The sequence below is a fragment of the Salvelinus fontinalis genome, chromosome 26 (genome assembly GCF_029448725.1).
Source record: "Salvelinus fontinalis isolate EN_2023a chromosome 26, ASM2944872v1, whole genome shotgun sequence".
Classification (NCBI taxonomy): Eukaryota; Metazoa; Chordata; class Actinopteri; order Salmoniformes; family Salmonidae; genus Salvelinus; species Salvelinus fontinalis.
In genome coordinates, this window is record NC_074690.1 from 16948924 (window position 1) to 16965901 (window position 16978).

At 35.7% G+C, this 16978-nt stretch overlaps 1 protein-coding gene across 1 annotated transcript in view; it reads right to left on the minus strand.

The window, feature by feature from the left end:
• LOC129823753 (potassium channel subfamily T member 2-like) overlaps positions 1 to 3262 on the minus strand; it is a 34305-nt gene extending 31043 nt beyond the window's left edge. The window contains exons 1-6 of the mRNA XM_055882716.1: positions 2823 to 3262; positions 1939 to 2018; positions 1585 to 1684; positions 803 to 847; positions 180 to 228; positions 1 to 21 (exon numbers count right to left, since the gene is read on the minus strand). The exon at positions 1 to 21 is cut by the window's left edge and continues 39 nt beyond it. Coding sequence (XP_055738691.1) covers positions 1 to 21; positions 180 to 228; positions 803 to 847; positions 1585 to 1684; positions 1939 to 2018; positions 2823 to 2917 — 390 coding nt within the window. The 5' untranslated portion in view covers positions 2918 to 3262. The remainder of the gene's footprint in view (positions 22 to 179; positions 229 to 802; positions 848 to 1584; positions 1685 to 1938; positions 2019 to 2822) is intronic.
• Positions 3263 to 16978: the final 13716 nt, after the last annotated feature.

Sequence of the window (16978 nt, forward strand, 5' to 3'; positions counted from 1 at the left end):
ACAGATAACTGCCACAGACACCTGTTGAAGAAATATAAGCTTTGTTTCAAGTCTGTTTGACATTATTGGAAAGCAAACAACAAACAGTAGCAATTGCGTAGTGCCCATGCATACAGTTGTTCACAACCACAGCTACAAGTTCATGAATTGTGAAGAAAATTGGTTGACAGAAATTTCACCTGTAACGCCCATATGCCAAGACTTCGTTCGACCCATATTATGGGAGACCTGGTGGGAAAAAAGATGTGCGTTAGTTCGCAGCTGGAGATTTGTATTTGTATTTATTAAAGTCTGCCAAGGCAGCAGAAGATTGAACTGCTGGACACACCACGACGGGCTAAAAGCAGTGTTACAGTGAGCACCTGCTGAGTTCCAGAGACTGTTTGTGCCAATTCAACATGCAGAATCACCAGGAAATAATGGCCCATATTCTGGTCAGAAGCACATTGTTCTGGTGCGTTTCCTCTCTAAGGGAGCGATCTGGTCTCCATGTTACCAGGCAACCACTGACATATTACGCTTCCATGCATTGTTACCAGGCAACCACTGACATATTAGGCCCATGTCTGAATATGCTTCTCCTAATGTTTTGTACACTTGGAGTATATGCAATTTAGCAGACTATTTTATCCAGAGCAACTTACAGTCATGCGTGCATACATTTTATATATGGGTGGTCCTGGGAATCAAACCCACTTTTGTGGTATTGCAAGCACCTTGCACTACCAACTGAGTTACAGAGGACCATCTCTTTAGCTTTTTATTTAACACTCGATTAGATGAGGGTAGATTAAACACTAACCAGTCAATCTTTAAAAATATGTACGTTTGATTGGGGCATCCCCAGCTGTAAGGGAAACAAAAAGATGCCCAATTAATGAACAACAATGTCTAACTGTGCAGAATACTATTGAATACAAATACATTCTACAGTACTGTTGTTATTGTCACATGCACAAGTACAGTGAAATGCCTTTCTTGCTCACTCTTTCCCAACAATGCAGTAATCAATATCAGTAGTACTATAAAAAAGACATAAAAAAAGGCAAGTAGAAGAGTAACACACGAGAAATAGAAGATTGGAGGACGACTGCGAGTAAACTGACAGTATAAACAAATACTATCCTTTTATCACAACTTACTAAAGTACACAGCGACCCGACTCTTAGTCGCTTATGTTTCCAGATGAGATGACTTTATTGCACGAGAGTTTTTACAAAGCTTACATAAGTAACCCAACTAAAGCTACACTGACTAAAAGTCAAGAGCACACCCATAGTCAGCCACTAGATGCACCAGTGTTTTCTTTCCCACGTCACCACACAGACATGGTTATGATGTCCTTGATTGACAGTGGATTCAAACATTTTCAACATGTTCAGTGCATTCACTTCCTCTGTTTCCAGGCATAGAAATGAAAGTGTTAGAATCATTGTCATTGAGAATTGACTGATACTTCAAAATTCTCTTTGAATTATCCCTTCTTCTTCTATGGAGTTATAAAAAGCAACATTTCTGTTACAATTCAGTGAACGCCACGTGGTATGTAAATGTACCTACGACACACGGAATGAATGTCCTTACCAACCATGTCCTTTGGATGGGTCGTCTGTCAACACACGACACATGTATAGGACACAGCTCAGGACCTTTATGGAGAAGTCGAACACTCGTCTTCTCAGGCCTGGGAGACAGAGAGACAGAGCGGTTATAATGTCATACCTAGGGTTAGGAGTACTTCCTCACCATGTGACTTGACCATGAGAACATCTGGGTCTTTTAGTTATTACTGGTTCAAGAGTTATAACCAATGCTATTTGTTACTGATGCAAAAGGTAGATTTTTCCCTCGTAAGAAAAGTACAAATAAGATTTAGGCACAGAATATAGTGTAGTTCGACTGTGACTAACGTTACACATTTAAAAAAATATGACTTACTTGATCTTTGGTTTTTGATGAAGAACAGTTTAAGTCTCTCTTTGAAAGTACTTTCATTGGCGTAAAATTCTACTTGCACCCTTGGGGAAAAAATAAATATAAATTGTTTCTGTAAATAAAATGAATAATGTCATATTTACTAAGTTTTGGAGCATGGCTAAGGCTGGGTATTAACATTTTACTGCAGTGGGCTAAATCAGGGTCACACAGAGTGATTCTTGGTGGTCTTAAACAAATCTACCTTGGAAACAAAAGTATACACCTCACACACATGGTTATGGGCTTTAAAAAAAGAAGAAACCTGTACCATGTCAGATATAGAGTTTAAATGTATTCCATTTTGAGTTTGTATCCCAATATTACACTTTATATACATCACAGAAGACTGAAATATAACAAAACTGTTTGACATGGAAACACCTGATTTTCAACGGTTTAAAACAAATAATGTTTATTAATGATTCAATTATGAATAACATTCCACACATGAAAAGAAAGGGCTACACAAGTGCAAAGATTCCACAGGTACAAACTCTAAATAAACTTTGACCCTGGACTATCAACTACTGCTGTATGCCGATCATAGTCTCATTCCCTTCTTATGCCAGCACCGTGACACTGTAGGTCTTTATACAAATGTAACCCCCACAGATACATTTGTTCTAAGGGGTGCACCATTAGCATAGTCATTCTCTTCCCCTCTCCAACTGCACTTTGCAAAACACAAAATCACAACACAAAATCTACTATTGTATTGACAAAGTAAAAAATGTTTTTTTTAAATTATCCACCAACCCTACATTTTGTACTAGCTACAACAATGTTTAACCAGGTCATTTTTAAAATAATTGTAGTTAACATGATGTCAAACAAACTGAACCTACCTGTCATCAGTTTGTAAATTCTGGTCCCCGAGGAGTAAGTCTCTGAATCTATACTTCGGGGGAAGAGGGGGTACTTCGCTCTCCAAATCAACCATAGTTCTCCTCTGCTGTAGCTACATCATCCCAACAAAAATCCAGATCTGAAATGTACACTTTTATGACTGTATTTTAAAACAATTGTTGTACTCCGAGTGCAATAAAGGTGTGTCTTCTCACTCCAAGCGCTCGAAAAGACTGCATACATCACACAAATGATGTTACATTATTTGGAAAACAAGGAAGCAGCTATAGGCTTATTATTCAAAATCGTCCCATTTTTGAGCATCCTTGGCCGTGCACGTGCGACTACACCCAAAGTCCAATTGCATCATTCTATAATCTCTTGAGGCGCTTTGCGTGGGTATCAGTGTCCGCAACATCTGAAGAGCACATTGCAGTCACTGGAGTCGTCAGTTTATTGGTGATGATGATTAAGGATGATTTCAATATATACAGTGCCTTCAGAAAGTATTCACACCCCTTGACTTTTTCCACATTTTGGTGTGTTAAAGCTTGCATTTAAAATGGATTTAATTGGATCGAAATTTTTACAAATTAATTAAAAGGGAAAAGCTGAAATGTCTTGAGTCAACAAGTATTCAACCCCTTTTTTCTGGCAAGCCTAAATAAGATCAGGAGTAATAATTTGCTTAAAAAGTCACATAATAAGTTGCATGGACTGACTCTGTCTGCAATAATTGTGTTTTACAAGATTTTGAATGACTACCTCATCTTTGTACTCCACACATACAATTATCTGTAAGGTCCTTCAGTTGAGCGGTGAATTTCAAACACAGATTCAACCACAAAGACCAGGAAGGTTTTCCAATGCCTCGCAAAGAAATGCACCTATTGGTAGATTGTTAAAAAAAAGCAGACATTGAATATCCCTTTGAGCATGATGAAGTTATTAATTACACTTTGGATGGTGTATCAATACACCCAGTCTCTACAAAGATACAGGCATGCTTCCTAACTCAGTTGCCGGAGAGGAAGGAAACCAGTTAAAACAGTTACAGAGTTTAATGGGTGTGAATGTAGAAAGTTGAGCATGGATTAACAACATTGTAGTTACTCCACAATACTAACCTAATTGACAGAGTAAAAAGAAGGAATCCTGTAGAGAATACAAATATTCCAAAACATGCACCCTGTTTGCAACAAGGCACTAAAGTAATACTGCAAAAAATGTGACAAAGCAATTCACTTTTTGTCCTGAATACAACGTGTTATGTTTGGGGCAAATCCAATACAACACATTGAAAAATTTTGAAAAGAATAATGGGCAAATGTTACACAATCCAGGTCTATAATGCCTTTAGAGACTTACCCAGAAAGACTCACAGCTGTAATCGTTGCCTAGGGGCTATTCTAACGTGTATACTTATCTAATCACGATACAGTATATTAGTGTTTTATTTTTCATAAATGTTTTACAATTGTTCAAATTTTTCTTCCACTTTGACATTACAAAGTATTTTGTGTAGATCGTTGACAAAAAGAAATACAATTAAATCCATTTTAATCAAAATGTGGAAAAAGTCAAGGGTTGTGAATACTTTCTGAAGGCACTGTATCTACCAACATTATTATTTGGTTGATTTGGATCAGTGGAGGCTGCTGATGGGAGGAGTGTTCATAATAATGTCCAGGAATGGACTGAATAGAATGATATCGAAAACATGTGTTTGATGCCATTCCATTCACTCCATTCCAGACATTATTAAGAGCCGTCCTCCCCTCAGCAGCCTCCATTTGGATAAATACAAACAAACACACTAACACATCGAACAAACGGTCGTCTGATGCATTGTGCTATACTGTTTCTAGCACATGGTAATTTTCAACACCCGTCCCCTTGGGTTCTAATTGACACAAAGGGAAATATATAAATACATAATCAATGAAAAATCACATAAAATCACAGATCAGTACATTATCACTACATTATCACAATTATATGCACAAAAACAAATCTCATACATACTGTATGTATCACTAATATTTACAACATGGAGTTACACGGGTCTTAATTGATCTGTTGATAGCACGCAGCAGTTCATACATGATTGTACTGTTGGAGCTATAGCAACCAGTTTTTGGTGTTTCTTCTGAATGTAGTCAAATGTTTCAGCAGTTTATGTTCTTCTGATAAAGTGTTCCATGCATGTGCTCCTCTGTATGAGAAGGAGGACTGTCCCATAGAGGTTTTTCATAGAGGGACCCTGCAGTTTCCCCTGGTGCCCCATGAAATGTGGATTTAATGTTATTGATGACCACACATTGTCCACGGTTATCCAAGATGTAAACCAAACCAGCTGATGGCTTTGTCTGATAAATTGAACGTGTGGAGTTTGGAGAGCAGTACACTGTGATTCATTATGTCAAAGGCCTTTTTCAGGTCAAGGAAGACTGACCCGACCACATTTCCCTCATCCAGTGATTTCTTGATGTTCTGCAGTAGGACACAGCTTGCTGTTTAAGTGGAGTATTTTGGTCTGAATCCAAATTGTTCCTGGTGCAAGTACTGATGCTTATTTTTATTTTACCGTTATTTTACCAGGTAAGTTGACTGAGAACATGTTCTCATTTGCAGCAACGACCTGGGGAATAGTTACAGGGGAGAGGAGGGGGATGAATGAGCCAATTGTAAACTGGGGATTATTAGGTGACCATGATGGTTTGAGGGCCAGATTGGGAATTTAGCCAGGACACCGGGGTTAACACCCCTACTCTTACGATAAGTGCCATGGGATCTTTAATGACCTCAGAGAGTCAGGACACCCGTTTAACGTCCCATCCGAAAGACGGCACCCTACACAGGGCAGTGTCCCCAATCACTGCCCTGGGGTATTGGGATATTTTTTAGACCAGAGGAAAGAGTGCCTCCTACTGGCACTCCAACACCACTTCCAGCAGCATCTGGTCTCCCATCCAGGGCCAGACCAGGACCAACCCTGCTTAGCTTCAGAAGCAAGCCAGTAGTGGTATGCAGGGTGGTATGCTGCTGGCTTATCCAGATATGACATGAGCTGTTCTGCTAGGACTTTCTCCAACACTTTACATAAGACAGGCTAGAATACATCTGTTTAACACACCTCTCTGAGTTTAAAACAGTCAGCTTAATTCACATCTCCGAGTTTAAAACAGTCAGCTTTATTCACATCTCTGAGTTCAAAACAGTCAGCTTTATTCACATCTCTGAGTTCAAAACAGTCAGCTTTATTCACATCTCTGAGTTTAAAACAGTCAGCTTTATTCACATCTCTGAGTTTAAAACAGTCAGCTTTTTTGACGTCTCTGAGTTTAAAAGAGTTAGCTTTATTCACATCTCTGAGTTTAAAACAGTTAGCTTTATTCACATCTCTGAGTTCAAAACAGTCAGCTTTATTCACATTTCTGAGTTTAAAACAGTTAGCTTTATTCACATCTCTGAGTTTAAAACAGTTAGCTTTATTCACATCTCTGAGTTTAAAACAGTTAGCTTTATTCACATCTCTGAGTTCAAAACAGTCAGCTTTATTCACATCTCTGAGTTCAAAACATTCAGCTTTATTCACATCTCTGAGTTTAAAACGGTCAGCTTTATTCACATCTCTGAGTTTAAAACAGTCAGCTTTATTGACATCTCTGAGTTCAAAACAGTCAGCTTTATTCACATCTCTGAGTTTAAAACAGTCAGCTTTATTCACATCTCTGAGTTTAAAAGAGTTAGCTTTATTGACATCTCTGAGTTTAAAACATTCAGCTTTATTCACATCTCTGAGTTTAAAACAGTCAGCTTTATTGACATCTCTGAGTTCAAAACAGTTAGCTTTATTGACATCTCTGAGTTCAAAACAGTTAGCTTTATTCACATCTCTGAGTTCAAAACAGTCAGCTTTATTGACATCTCTGAGTTCAAAACATTCAGCTTTATTCACATCTCTGAGTTTAAAACAGTCAGCTTTATTCACATCTCTGAGTTTAAAACAGTCAGCTTTATTGACATCTCTGAGTTCAAAACAGTCAGCTTTATTCACATCTCTGAGTTTAAAAGAGTTAGCTTTATTGACATCTCTGAGTTTAAAACATTCAGCTTTATTCACATCTCTGAGTTTAAAACAGTCAGCTTTATTGACATCTCTGAGTTTAAAACAGTCAGCTTTATTCACATCTCTGAGTTTAAAACAGTCAGCTTTATTCACATCTCTGAGTTTAAAAGAGTTAGCTTTATTGACATCTCTGAGTTCAAAACAGTCAGCTTTATTCACATCTCTGAGTTTAAAACAGTCAGCTTTATTCACATCTCTGAGTTTAAAAGAGTTAGCTTTATTGACATCTCTGAGTTTAAAACATTCAGCTTTATTCACATCTCTGAGTTTAAAACAGTCAGCTTTATTGACATCTCTGAGTTCAAAACAGTTAGCTTTATTGACATCTCTGAGTTCAAAACAGTTAGCTTTATTCACATCTCTGAGTTCAAAACAGTCAGCTTTATTGACATCTCTGAGTTCAAAACATTCAGCTTTATTCACATCTCTGAGTTTAAAACAGTCAGCTTTATTCACATCTCTGAGTTTAAAACAGTCAGCTTTATTGACATCTCTGAGTTCAAAACAGTCAGCTTTATTCACATCTCTGAGTTTAAAAGAGTTAGCTTTATTGACATCTCTGAGTTTAAAACATTCAGCTTTATTCACATCTCTGAGTTTAAAACAGTCAGCTTTATTGACATCTCTGAGTTTAAAACAGTCAGCTTTATTCACATCTCTGAGTTTAAAACAGTCAGCTTTATTCACATCTCTGAGTTTAAAAGAGTTAGCTTTATTGACATCTCTGAGTTCAAAACAGTCAGCTTTATTCACATCTCTGAGTTTAAAACAGTCAGCTTTATTCACATCTCTGAGTTTAAAAGAGTTAGCTTTATTGACATCTCTGAGTTTAAAACATTCAGCTTTATTCACATCTCTGAGTTTAAAACAGTCAGCTTTATTGACATCTCTGAGTTCAAAACAGTTAGCTTTATTGACATCTCTGAGTTCAAAACAATTAGGTTTATTCACATCTCTGAGTTCAAAACAGTCAGCTTTATTGACATCTCTGAGTTCAAAACATTCAGCTTTATTCACATCTCTGAGTTTAAAACAGTCAGCTTTATTGACATCTCTGAGTTCAAAACAGTCAGCTTTATTCACATCTCTGAGTTTAAAAGAGTTAGCTTTATTGACATCTCTGAGTTTAAAACATTCAGCTTTATTCACATCTCTGAGTTTAAAACAGTCAGCTTTATTGACATCTCTGAGTTCAAAACAGTTAGCTTTATTGACATCTCTGAGTTCAAAACAATTAGGTTTATTCACATCTCTGAGTTCAAAACAGTCAGCTTTATTGACATCTCTGAGTTCAAAACATTCAGCTTTATTCACATCTCTGAGTTTAAAACAGTCAGCTTTATTGACATCTCTGAGTTCAAAACAGTCAGCTTTATTCACATCTCTGAGTTTAAAAGAGTTAGCTTTATTGACATCTCTGAGTTTAAAACATTCAGCTTTATTCACATCTCTGAGTTTAAAACAGTCAGCTTTATTGACATCTCTGAGTTCAAAACAGTTAGGTTTATTCACATCTCTGAGTTCAAAACAGTCAGCTTTATTGACATCTCTGAGTTCAAAACATTCAGCTTTATTCACATCTCTGAGTTTAAAACAGTCAGCTTTATTGACATCTCTGAGTTCAAAACAGTCAGCTTTATTCACATCTCTGAGTTTAAAACAGTTAGCTTTATTGACATCTCTGAGTTCAAAACATTCAGCTTTATTCACATCTCTGAGTTTAAAACAGTCAGCTTTATTGACATCTCTGAGTTTAAAACAGTCAGCTTTATTCACATCTCTGAGTTTAAAACAGTCAGCTTTATTCACATCTCTGAGTTTAAAAGAGTTAGCTTTATTGACATCTCTGAGTTTAAAACATTCAGCTTTATTCACATCTCTGAGTTTAAAACAGTCAGCTTTATTCACATCTCTGAGTTTAAAACAGTCAGCTTTATTGACGTCTCTGAGTTTAAAACAGTTAGCTTTATTCACATCTCTGAGTTTAAAACAGTTAGCTTTATTCACATCTCTGAGTTCAAAACAGTCAGCTTTATTCACATTTCTGAGTTTAAAACAGTTAGCTTTATTCACATCTCTGAGTTTAAAACAGTTAGCTTTATTCACATCTCTGAGTTTAAAACAGTTAGCTTTATTCACATCTCTGAGTTCAAAACAGTCAGCTTTATTCACATCTCTGAGTTCAAAACATTCAGCTTTATTCACATCTCTGAGTTTAAAACGGTCAGCTTTATTCACATCTCTGAGTTTAAAACAGTCAGCTTTATTGACATCTCTGAGTTCAAAACAGTCAGCTTTATTCACATCTCTGAGTTTAAAACAGTCAGCTTTATTCACATCTCTGAGTTTAAAAGAGTTAGCTTTATTGACATCTCTGAGTTTAAAACATTCAGCTTTATTCACATCTCTGAGTTTAAAACAGTCAGCTTTATTGACATCTCTGAGTTCAAAACAGTTAGCTTTATTGACATCTCTGAGTTCAAAACAGTTAGCTTTATTCACATCTCTGAGTTCAAAACATTCAGCTTTATTCACATCTCTGAGTTTAAAACGGTCAGCTTTATTCACATCTCTGAGTTTAAAACAGTCAGCTTTATTGACATCTCTGAGTTCAAAACAGTCAGCTTTATTCACATCTCTGAGTTTAAAACAGTCAGATTTATTCACATCTCTGAGTTTAAAAGAGTTAGCTTTATTGACATCTCTGAGTTTAAAACATTCAGCTTTATTCACATCTCTGAGTTTAAAACAGTCAGCTTTATTGACATCTCTGAGTTCAAAACAGTTAGCTTTATTGACATCTCTGAGTTCAAAACAGTTAGCTTTATTCACATCTCTGAGTTCAAAACAGTCAGCTTTATTGACATCTCTGAGTTCAAAACATTCAGCTTTATTCACATCTCTGAGTTTAAAACAGTCAGCTTTATTCACATCTCTGAGTTTAAAACAGTCAGCTTTATTGACATCTCTGAGTTCAAAACAGTCAGCTTTATTCACATCTCTGAGTTTAAAAGAGTTAGCTTTATTGACATCTCTGAGTTTAAAACATTCAGCTTTATTCACATCTCTGAGTTCAAAACAGTCAGCTTTATTGACATCTCTGAGTTTAAAACAGTCAGCTTTATTCACATCTCTGAGTTTAAAACAGTCAGCTTTATTCACATCTCTGAGTTTAAAAGAGTTAGCTTTATTGACATCTCTGAGTTCAAAACAGTCAGCTTTATTCACATCTCTGAGTTTAAAACAGTCAGCTTTATTCACATCTCTGAGTTTAAAAGAGTTAGCTTTATTGACATCTCTGAGTTTAAAACATTCAGCTTTATTCACATCTCTGAGTTTAAAACAGTCAGCTTTATTGACATCTCTGAGTTCAAAACAGTTAGCTTTATTGACATCTCTGAGTTCAAAACAGTTAGGTTTATTCACATCTCTGAGTTCAAAACATTCAGCTTTATTCACATCTCTGAGTTTAAAACAGTCAGCTGTATTGACATCTCTGAGTTTAAAACAGTCAGCTGTATTGACATCTCTGAGTTCAAAACAGTCAGCTTTATTCACATCTCTGAGTTTAAAAGAGTTAGCTTTATTGACATCTCTGAGTTTAAAACATTCAGCTTTATTCACATCTCTGAGTTTAAAACAGTCAGCTTTATTGACATCTCTGAGTTCAAAACAGTTAGGTTTATTCACATCTCTGAGTTCAAAACAGTCAGCTTTATTGACATCTCTGAGTTCAAAACATTCAGCTTTATTCACATCTCTGAGTTTAAAACAGTCAGCTTTATTGACATCTCTGAGTTCAAAACAGTCAGCTTTATTCACATCTCTGAGTTTAAAAGAGTTAGCTTTATTGACATCTCTGAGTTTAAAACATTCAGCTTTATTCACATCTCTGAGTTTAAAACAGTCAGCTTTATTGACATCTCTGAGTTTAAAACAGTCAGCTTTATTGACATCTCTGAGTTTAAAACATTCAGCTTTATTCACATCTCTGAGTTCAAAACAGTCAGCTTTATTCACATTTCTGAGTTTAAAACAGTTAGCTTTATTCACATCTCTGAGTTTAAAACAGTTAGCTTTATTCACATCTCTGAGTTTAAAACAGTTAGCTTTATTCACATCTCTGAGTTCAAAACAGTCAGCTTTATTCACATCTCTGAGTTCAAAACATTCAGCTTTATTCACATCTCTGAGTTTAAAACGGTCAGCTTTATTCACATCTCTGAGTTTAAAACAGTCAGCTTTATTGACATCTCTGAGTTCAAAACAGTCAGCTTTATTCACATCTCTGAGTTTAAAACAGTCAGCTTTATTCACATCTCTGAGTTTAAAAGAGTTAGCTTTATTGACATCTCTGAGTTTAAAACATTCAGCTTTATTCACATCTCTGAGTTTAAAACAGTCAGCTTTATTGACATCTCTGAGTTCAAAACAGTTAGCTTTATTGACATCTCTGAGTTCAAAACAGTTAGCTTTATTCACATCTCTGAGTTCAAAACATTCAGCTTTATTCACATCTCTGAGTTTAAAACGGTCAGCTTTATTCACATCTCTGAGTTTAAAACAGTCAGCTTTATTGACATCTCTGAGTTCAAAACAGTCAGCTTTATTCACATCTCTGAGTTTAAAACAGTCAGCTTTATTCACATCTCTGAGTTTAAAAGAGTTAGCTTTATTGACATCTCTGAGTTTAAAACATTCAGCTTTATTCACATCTCTGAGTTTAAAACAGTCAGCTTTATTGACATCTCTGAGTTCAAAACAGTCAGCTTTATTCACATCTCTGAGTTTAAAAGAGTTAGCTTTATTGACATCTCTGAGTTTAAAACATTCAGCTTTATTCACATCTCTGAGTTTAAAACAGTCAGCTTTATTGACATCTCTGAGTTTAAAACAGTCAGCTTTATTGACATCTCTGAGTTTAAAACATTCAGCTTTATTCACATCTCTGAGTTCAAAACAGTCAGCTTTATTCACATTTCTGAGTTTAAAACAGTTAGCTTTATTCACATCTCTGAGTTTAAAACAGTTAGCTTTATTCACATCTCTGAGTTTAAAACAGTTAGCTTTATTCACATCTCTGAGTTCAAAACAGTCAGCTTTATTCACATCTCTGAGTTCAAAACATTCAGCTTTATTCACATCTCTGAGTTTAAAACGGTCAGCTTTATTCACATCTCTGAGTTTAAAACAGTCAGCTTTATTGACATCTCTGAGTTCAAAACAGTCAGCTTTATTCACATCTCTGAGTTTAAAACAGTCAGCTTTATTCACATCTCTGAGTTTAAAAGAGTTAGCTTTATTGACATCTCTGAGTTTAAAACATTCAGCTTTATTCACATCTCTGAGTTTAAAACAGTCAGCTTTATTGACATCTCTGAGTTCAAAACAGTTAGCTTTATTGACATCTCTGAGTTCAAAACAGTTAGCTTTATTCACATCTCTGAGTTCAAAACATTCAGCTTTATTCACATCTCTGAGTTTAAAACGGTCAGCTTTATTCACATCTCTGAGTTTAAAACAGTCAGCTTTATTCACATCTCTGAGTTTAAAACAGTCAGCTTTATTGACATCTCTGACTTCAAAACAGTCAGCTTTATTCACATCTCTGAGTTTAAAACATTCAGCTTTATTCAAATCTCTGAGTTTAAAACAGTCAGCTTTATTGACATCTCTGAGTTTAAAACAGTCAGCTTTATTCACATCTCTGAGTTTAAAACAGTCAGCTTTATTCACATCTCTGAGTTTAAAAGAGTTAGCTTTATTGACATCTCTGAGTTTAAAACATTCAGCTTTATTCACATCTCTGAGTTTAAAACAGTCAGCTTTATTCACATCTCTGAGTTTAAAACAGTCAGCTATATTGACGTCTCTGAGTTTAAAACAGTCAGCTTTATTCACATCTCTGAGTTCAAAACAGTCAGCTTTATTCACATCTCTGAGTTCATAACAGTCAGCTTTATTCACATTTCTGAGTTTAAAACAGTTAGCTTTATTCACATCTCTGAGTTTAAAACAGTTAGCTTTATTCACATCTCTGAGTTTAAAACAGTTAGCTTTATTCACATCTCTGAGTTCAAAACAGTCAGCTTTATTGACATCTCTGAGTTCAAAACATTCAGCTTTATTCACATCTCTGAGTTTAAAACGGTCAGCTTTATTCACATCTCTGAGTTTAAAACAGTCAGCTTTATTGACATCTCTGAGTTCAAAACAGTCAGCTTTATTCACATCTCTGAGTTTAAAACAGTCAGCTTTATTCACATCTCTGAGTTTAAAAGAGTTAGCTTTATTGACATCTCTGAGTTTAAAACATTCAGCTTTATTCACATCTCTGAGTTTAAAACAGTCAGCTTTATTGACATCTCTGAGTTTAAAACATTCAGCTTTATTCACATCTCTGAGTTTAAAACAGTCAGCTTTATTGACATCTCTGAGTTCAAAACAGTCAGTTTTATTGACATCTCTGAGTTTAAAACATTCAGCTTTATTCACATCTCTGAGTTTAAAACAGTTAGCTTTATTGACATCTCTGAGTTTAAAACATTCAGCTTTATTCACATCTCTGAGTTTAAAACAGTCAGCTTTATTCACATCTCTGAGTTTAAAACAGTCAGCTTTATTGACGTCTCTGAGTTTAAAACAGTTAGCTTTATTGACATCTCTGAGTGTCACGTTCCTGACCTATTTCTGTTAGTTTGTTGTATGTGTTAGTTGGTCAGGACGTGAGTTTGGGCATTCTATGTTGTCTGTTTCTATGTTGGTTTAGGGTTGCCTGGTATGGCTCTTAATTAGAGGCAGGTGTTTGGCGTTCCTCTAATTGAGAGTCATATTTAGGTAGGTTGTTTCACAGTGTTCGTTGTGGGTGGTTGTCTCCTGTGTCAGTGTTTGTCGCACCATACGGGACTGTTCGGTTTGTTTGTTCATTGTTATTTATGTGTAGGCTATTTTCCCTGTTCGTGCGTTCTTCGTGTTTATGTAAGTTCGTCCAGGTCTGTCTACTCCAATTGTTGTTTTGTTAGCTGTAGTGAAGTTCGTGTTTTTTCGTCTTGTCTTTGAATAAATTATGTGTTCACAACCCGCTGCGCCTTGGTTCCATCACTACTCCTCCTTTTCGGTTGAAGAGGAGGAGGACCACCTTTACACTGAGTTTAAAACATTCAGCTTTATTCACATCTCTGAGTTCAAAACAGTCAGCTTTATTGACATCTCTGAGTTTAAAACATTCAGCTTTATTCACATCTCTGAGTTTAAAACAGTCAGCTTTATTGACATCTCTGAGTTCAGAACAGTTAGCTTTATTGACATCTCTGAGTTCAAAACAGTTAGCTTTATTCACATCTCTGAGTTCAAAACAGTCAGCTTTATTGACATCTCTGAGTTCAAAACAGTTAGCTTTATTGACATCTCTGAGTTCAAAACAGTTAGCTTTATTCACATCTCTGAGTTCAAAACAGTCAGCTTTATTGACATCTCTGAGTTCAAAACATTCAGCTTTATTCACATCTCTGAGTTTAAAACAGTCAGCTTTATTGACATCTCTGAGTTCAAAACAGTCAGCTTTATTCACATCTCTGAGTTTAAAAGAGTTAGCTTTATTGACATCTCTGAGTTTAAAACATTCAGCTTTATTCACATCTCTGAGTTTAAAACAGTCAGCTTTATTGACATCTCTGAGTTTAAAACAGTCAGCTTTATTCACATCTCTGAGTTTAAAACAGTCAGCTTTATTCACATCTCTGAGTTCAAAACAGTTAGCTTTATTGACATCTCTGAGTTCAAAACAGTTAGCTTTATTCACATCTCTGAGTTTAAAACAGTCAGCTTTATTCACATCTCTGAGTTCAAAACAGTCAGCTTTATTCACATCTCTGAGTTTAAAACAGTCAGCTTTATTCACATCTCTGAGTTTAAAACAGTCAGCTTTATTGACATCTCTGAGTTCAAAACAGTCAGCTTTATTCACATCTCTGAGTTTAAAAGAGTTAGCTTTATTGACATCTCTAAGTTAAAACATTCAGCTTTATTCACATCTCTGAGTTTAAAACAGTCAGCTTTATTGACATCTCTGAGTTCAAAACAGTCAGTTTTATTGACATCTCTGAGTTTAAAACATTCAGCTTTATTCACATCTCTGAGTTTAAAACAGTTAGCTTTATTGACATCTCTGAGTTCAAAACAGTCAGCTTTATTCACATCTCTGAGTTTAAAAGAGTTAGCTTTATTGACATCTCTAAGTTAAAACATTCAGCTTTATTCACATCTCTGAGTTTAAAACAGTCAGCTTTATTGACATCTCTGAGTTCAAAACAGTCAGTTTTATTGACATCTCTGAGTTTAAAACATTCAGCTTTATTCACATCTCTGAGTTTAAAACAGTTAGCTTTATTGACATCTCTGAGTTTAAAACATTCAGCTTTATTCACATCTCTGAGTTTAAAACAGTCAGCTTTATTCACATCTCTGAGTTTAAAACAGTCAGCTTTATTGACGTCTCTGAGTTTAAAACAGTTAGCTTTATTGACATCTCTGAGTGTCACGTTCCTGACCTATTTCTGTTAGTTTGTTGTATGTGTTAGTTGGTCAGGACGTGAGTTTGGGTGGGCATTCTATGTTGTCTGTTTCTATGTTGGTTTAGGGTTGCCTGGTATGGCTCTTAATTAGAGGCAGGTGTTTGGCGTTCCTCTAATTGAGAGTCATATTTAGGTAGGTTGTTTCACAGTGTTCGTTGTGGGTGGTTGTCTCCTGTGTCAGTGTTTGTCGCACCATACGGGACTGTTCGGTTTGTTTGTTCATTGTTATTTATGTGTAGGCTATTTTCCCTGTTCGTGCGTTCTTCGTGTTTATGTAAGTTCGTCCAGGTCTGTCTACTCCGTTTGTTGTTTTGTTAGCTGTAGTGAAGTTCGTGTTTTTTCGTCTTGTCTTTGAATAAATTATGTGTTCACAACCCGCTGCGCCTTGGTTCCATCACTACTCCTCCTTTTCGGTTGAAGAGGAGGAGGACCACCTTTACACTGAGTTTAAAACATTCAGCTTTATTCACATCTCTGAGTTCAAAACAGTCAGCTTTATTGACATCTCTGAGTTTAAAACATTCAGCTTTATTCAAATCTCTGAGTTTAAAACAGTCAGCTTTATTGACATCTCTGAGTTCAGAACAGTTAGCTTTATTCACATCTCTGAGTTCAAAACAGTCAGCTTTATTCACATCTCTGAGTTTAAAACAGTTAGCTTTATTGACATCTCTGAGTTCAAAACAGTTAGCTTTATTCACATCTCTGAGTTCAAAACAGTCAGCTTTATTGACATCTCTGAGTTCAAAACATTCAGCTTTATTCACATCTCTGAGTTTAAAACAGTCAGCTTTATTGACATCTCTGAGTTCAAAACAGTCAGCTTTATTCACATCTCTGAGTTTAAAAGAGTTAGCTTTATTGACATCTCTGAGTTTAAAACATTCAGCTTTATTCACATCTCTGAGTTTAAAACAGTCAGCTTTATTGACATCTCTGAGTTTAAAACAGTCAGCTTTATTCACATCTCTGAGTTTAAAACAGTCAGCTTTATTCACATCTCTGAGTTCAAAACAGTTAGCTTTATTGACATCTCTGAGTTCAAAACAGTTAGCTTTATTCACATCTCTGAGTTTAAAACAGTCAGCTTTATTCACATCTCTGAGTTCAAAACAGTCAGCTTTATTCACATCTCTGAGTTTAAAACAGTCAGCTTTATTCACATCTCTGAGTTTAAAACAGTCAGCTTTATTGACATCTCTGAGTTCAAAACAGTCAGCTTTATTCACATCTCTGAGTTTAAAAGAGTTAGCTTTATTGACATCTCTAAGTTTAAAACATTCAGCTTTATTCACATCTCTGAGTTTAAAACAGTCAGCTTTATTGACATCTCTGAGTTCAAAACAGTCAGTTTTATTGACATCTCTGAGTTTAAAACATTCAGCTTTATTCACATCTCTGAGTTTAAAACAGTTAGCTTTATTGACATCTCTGAGTTTAAAACATTCAG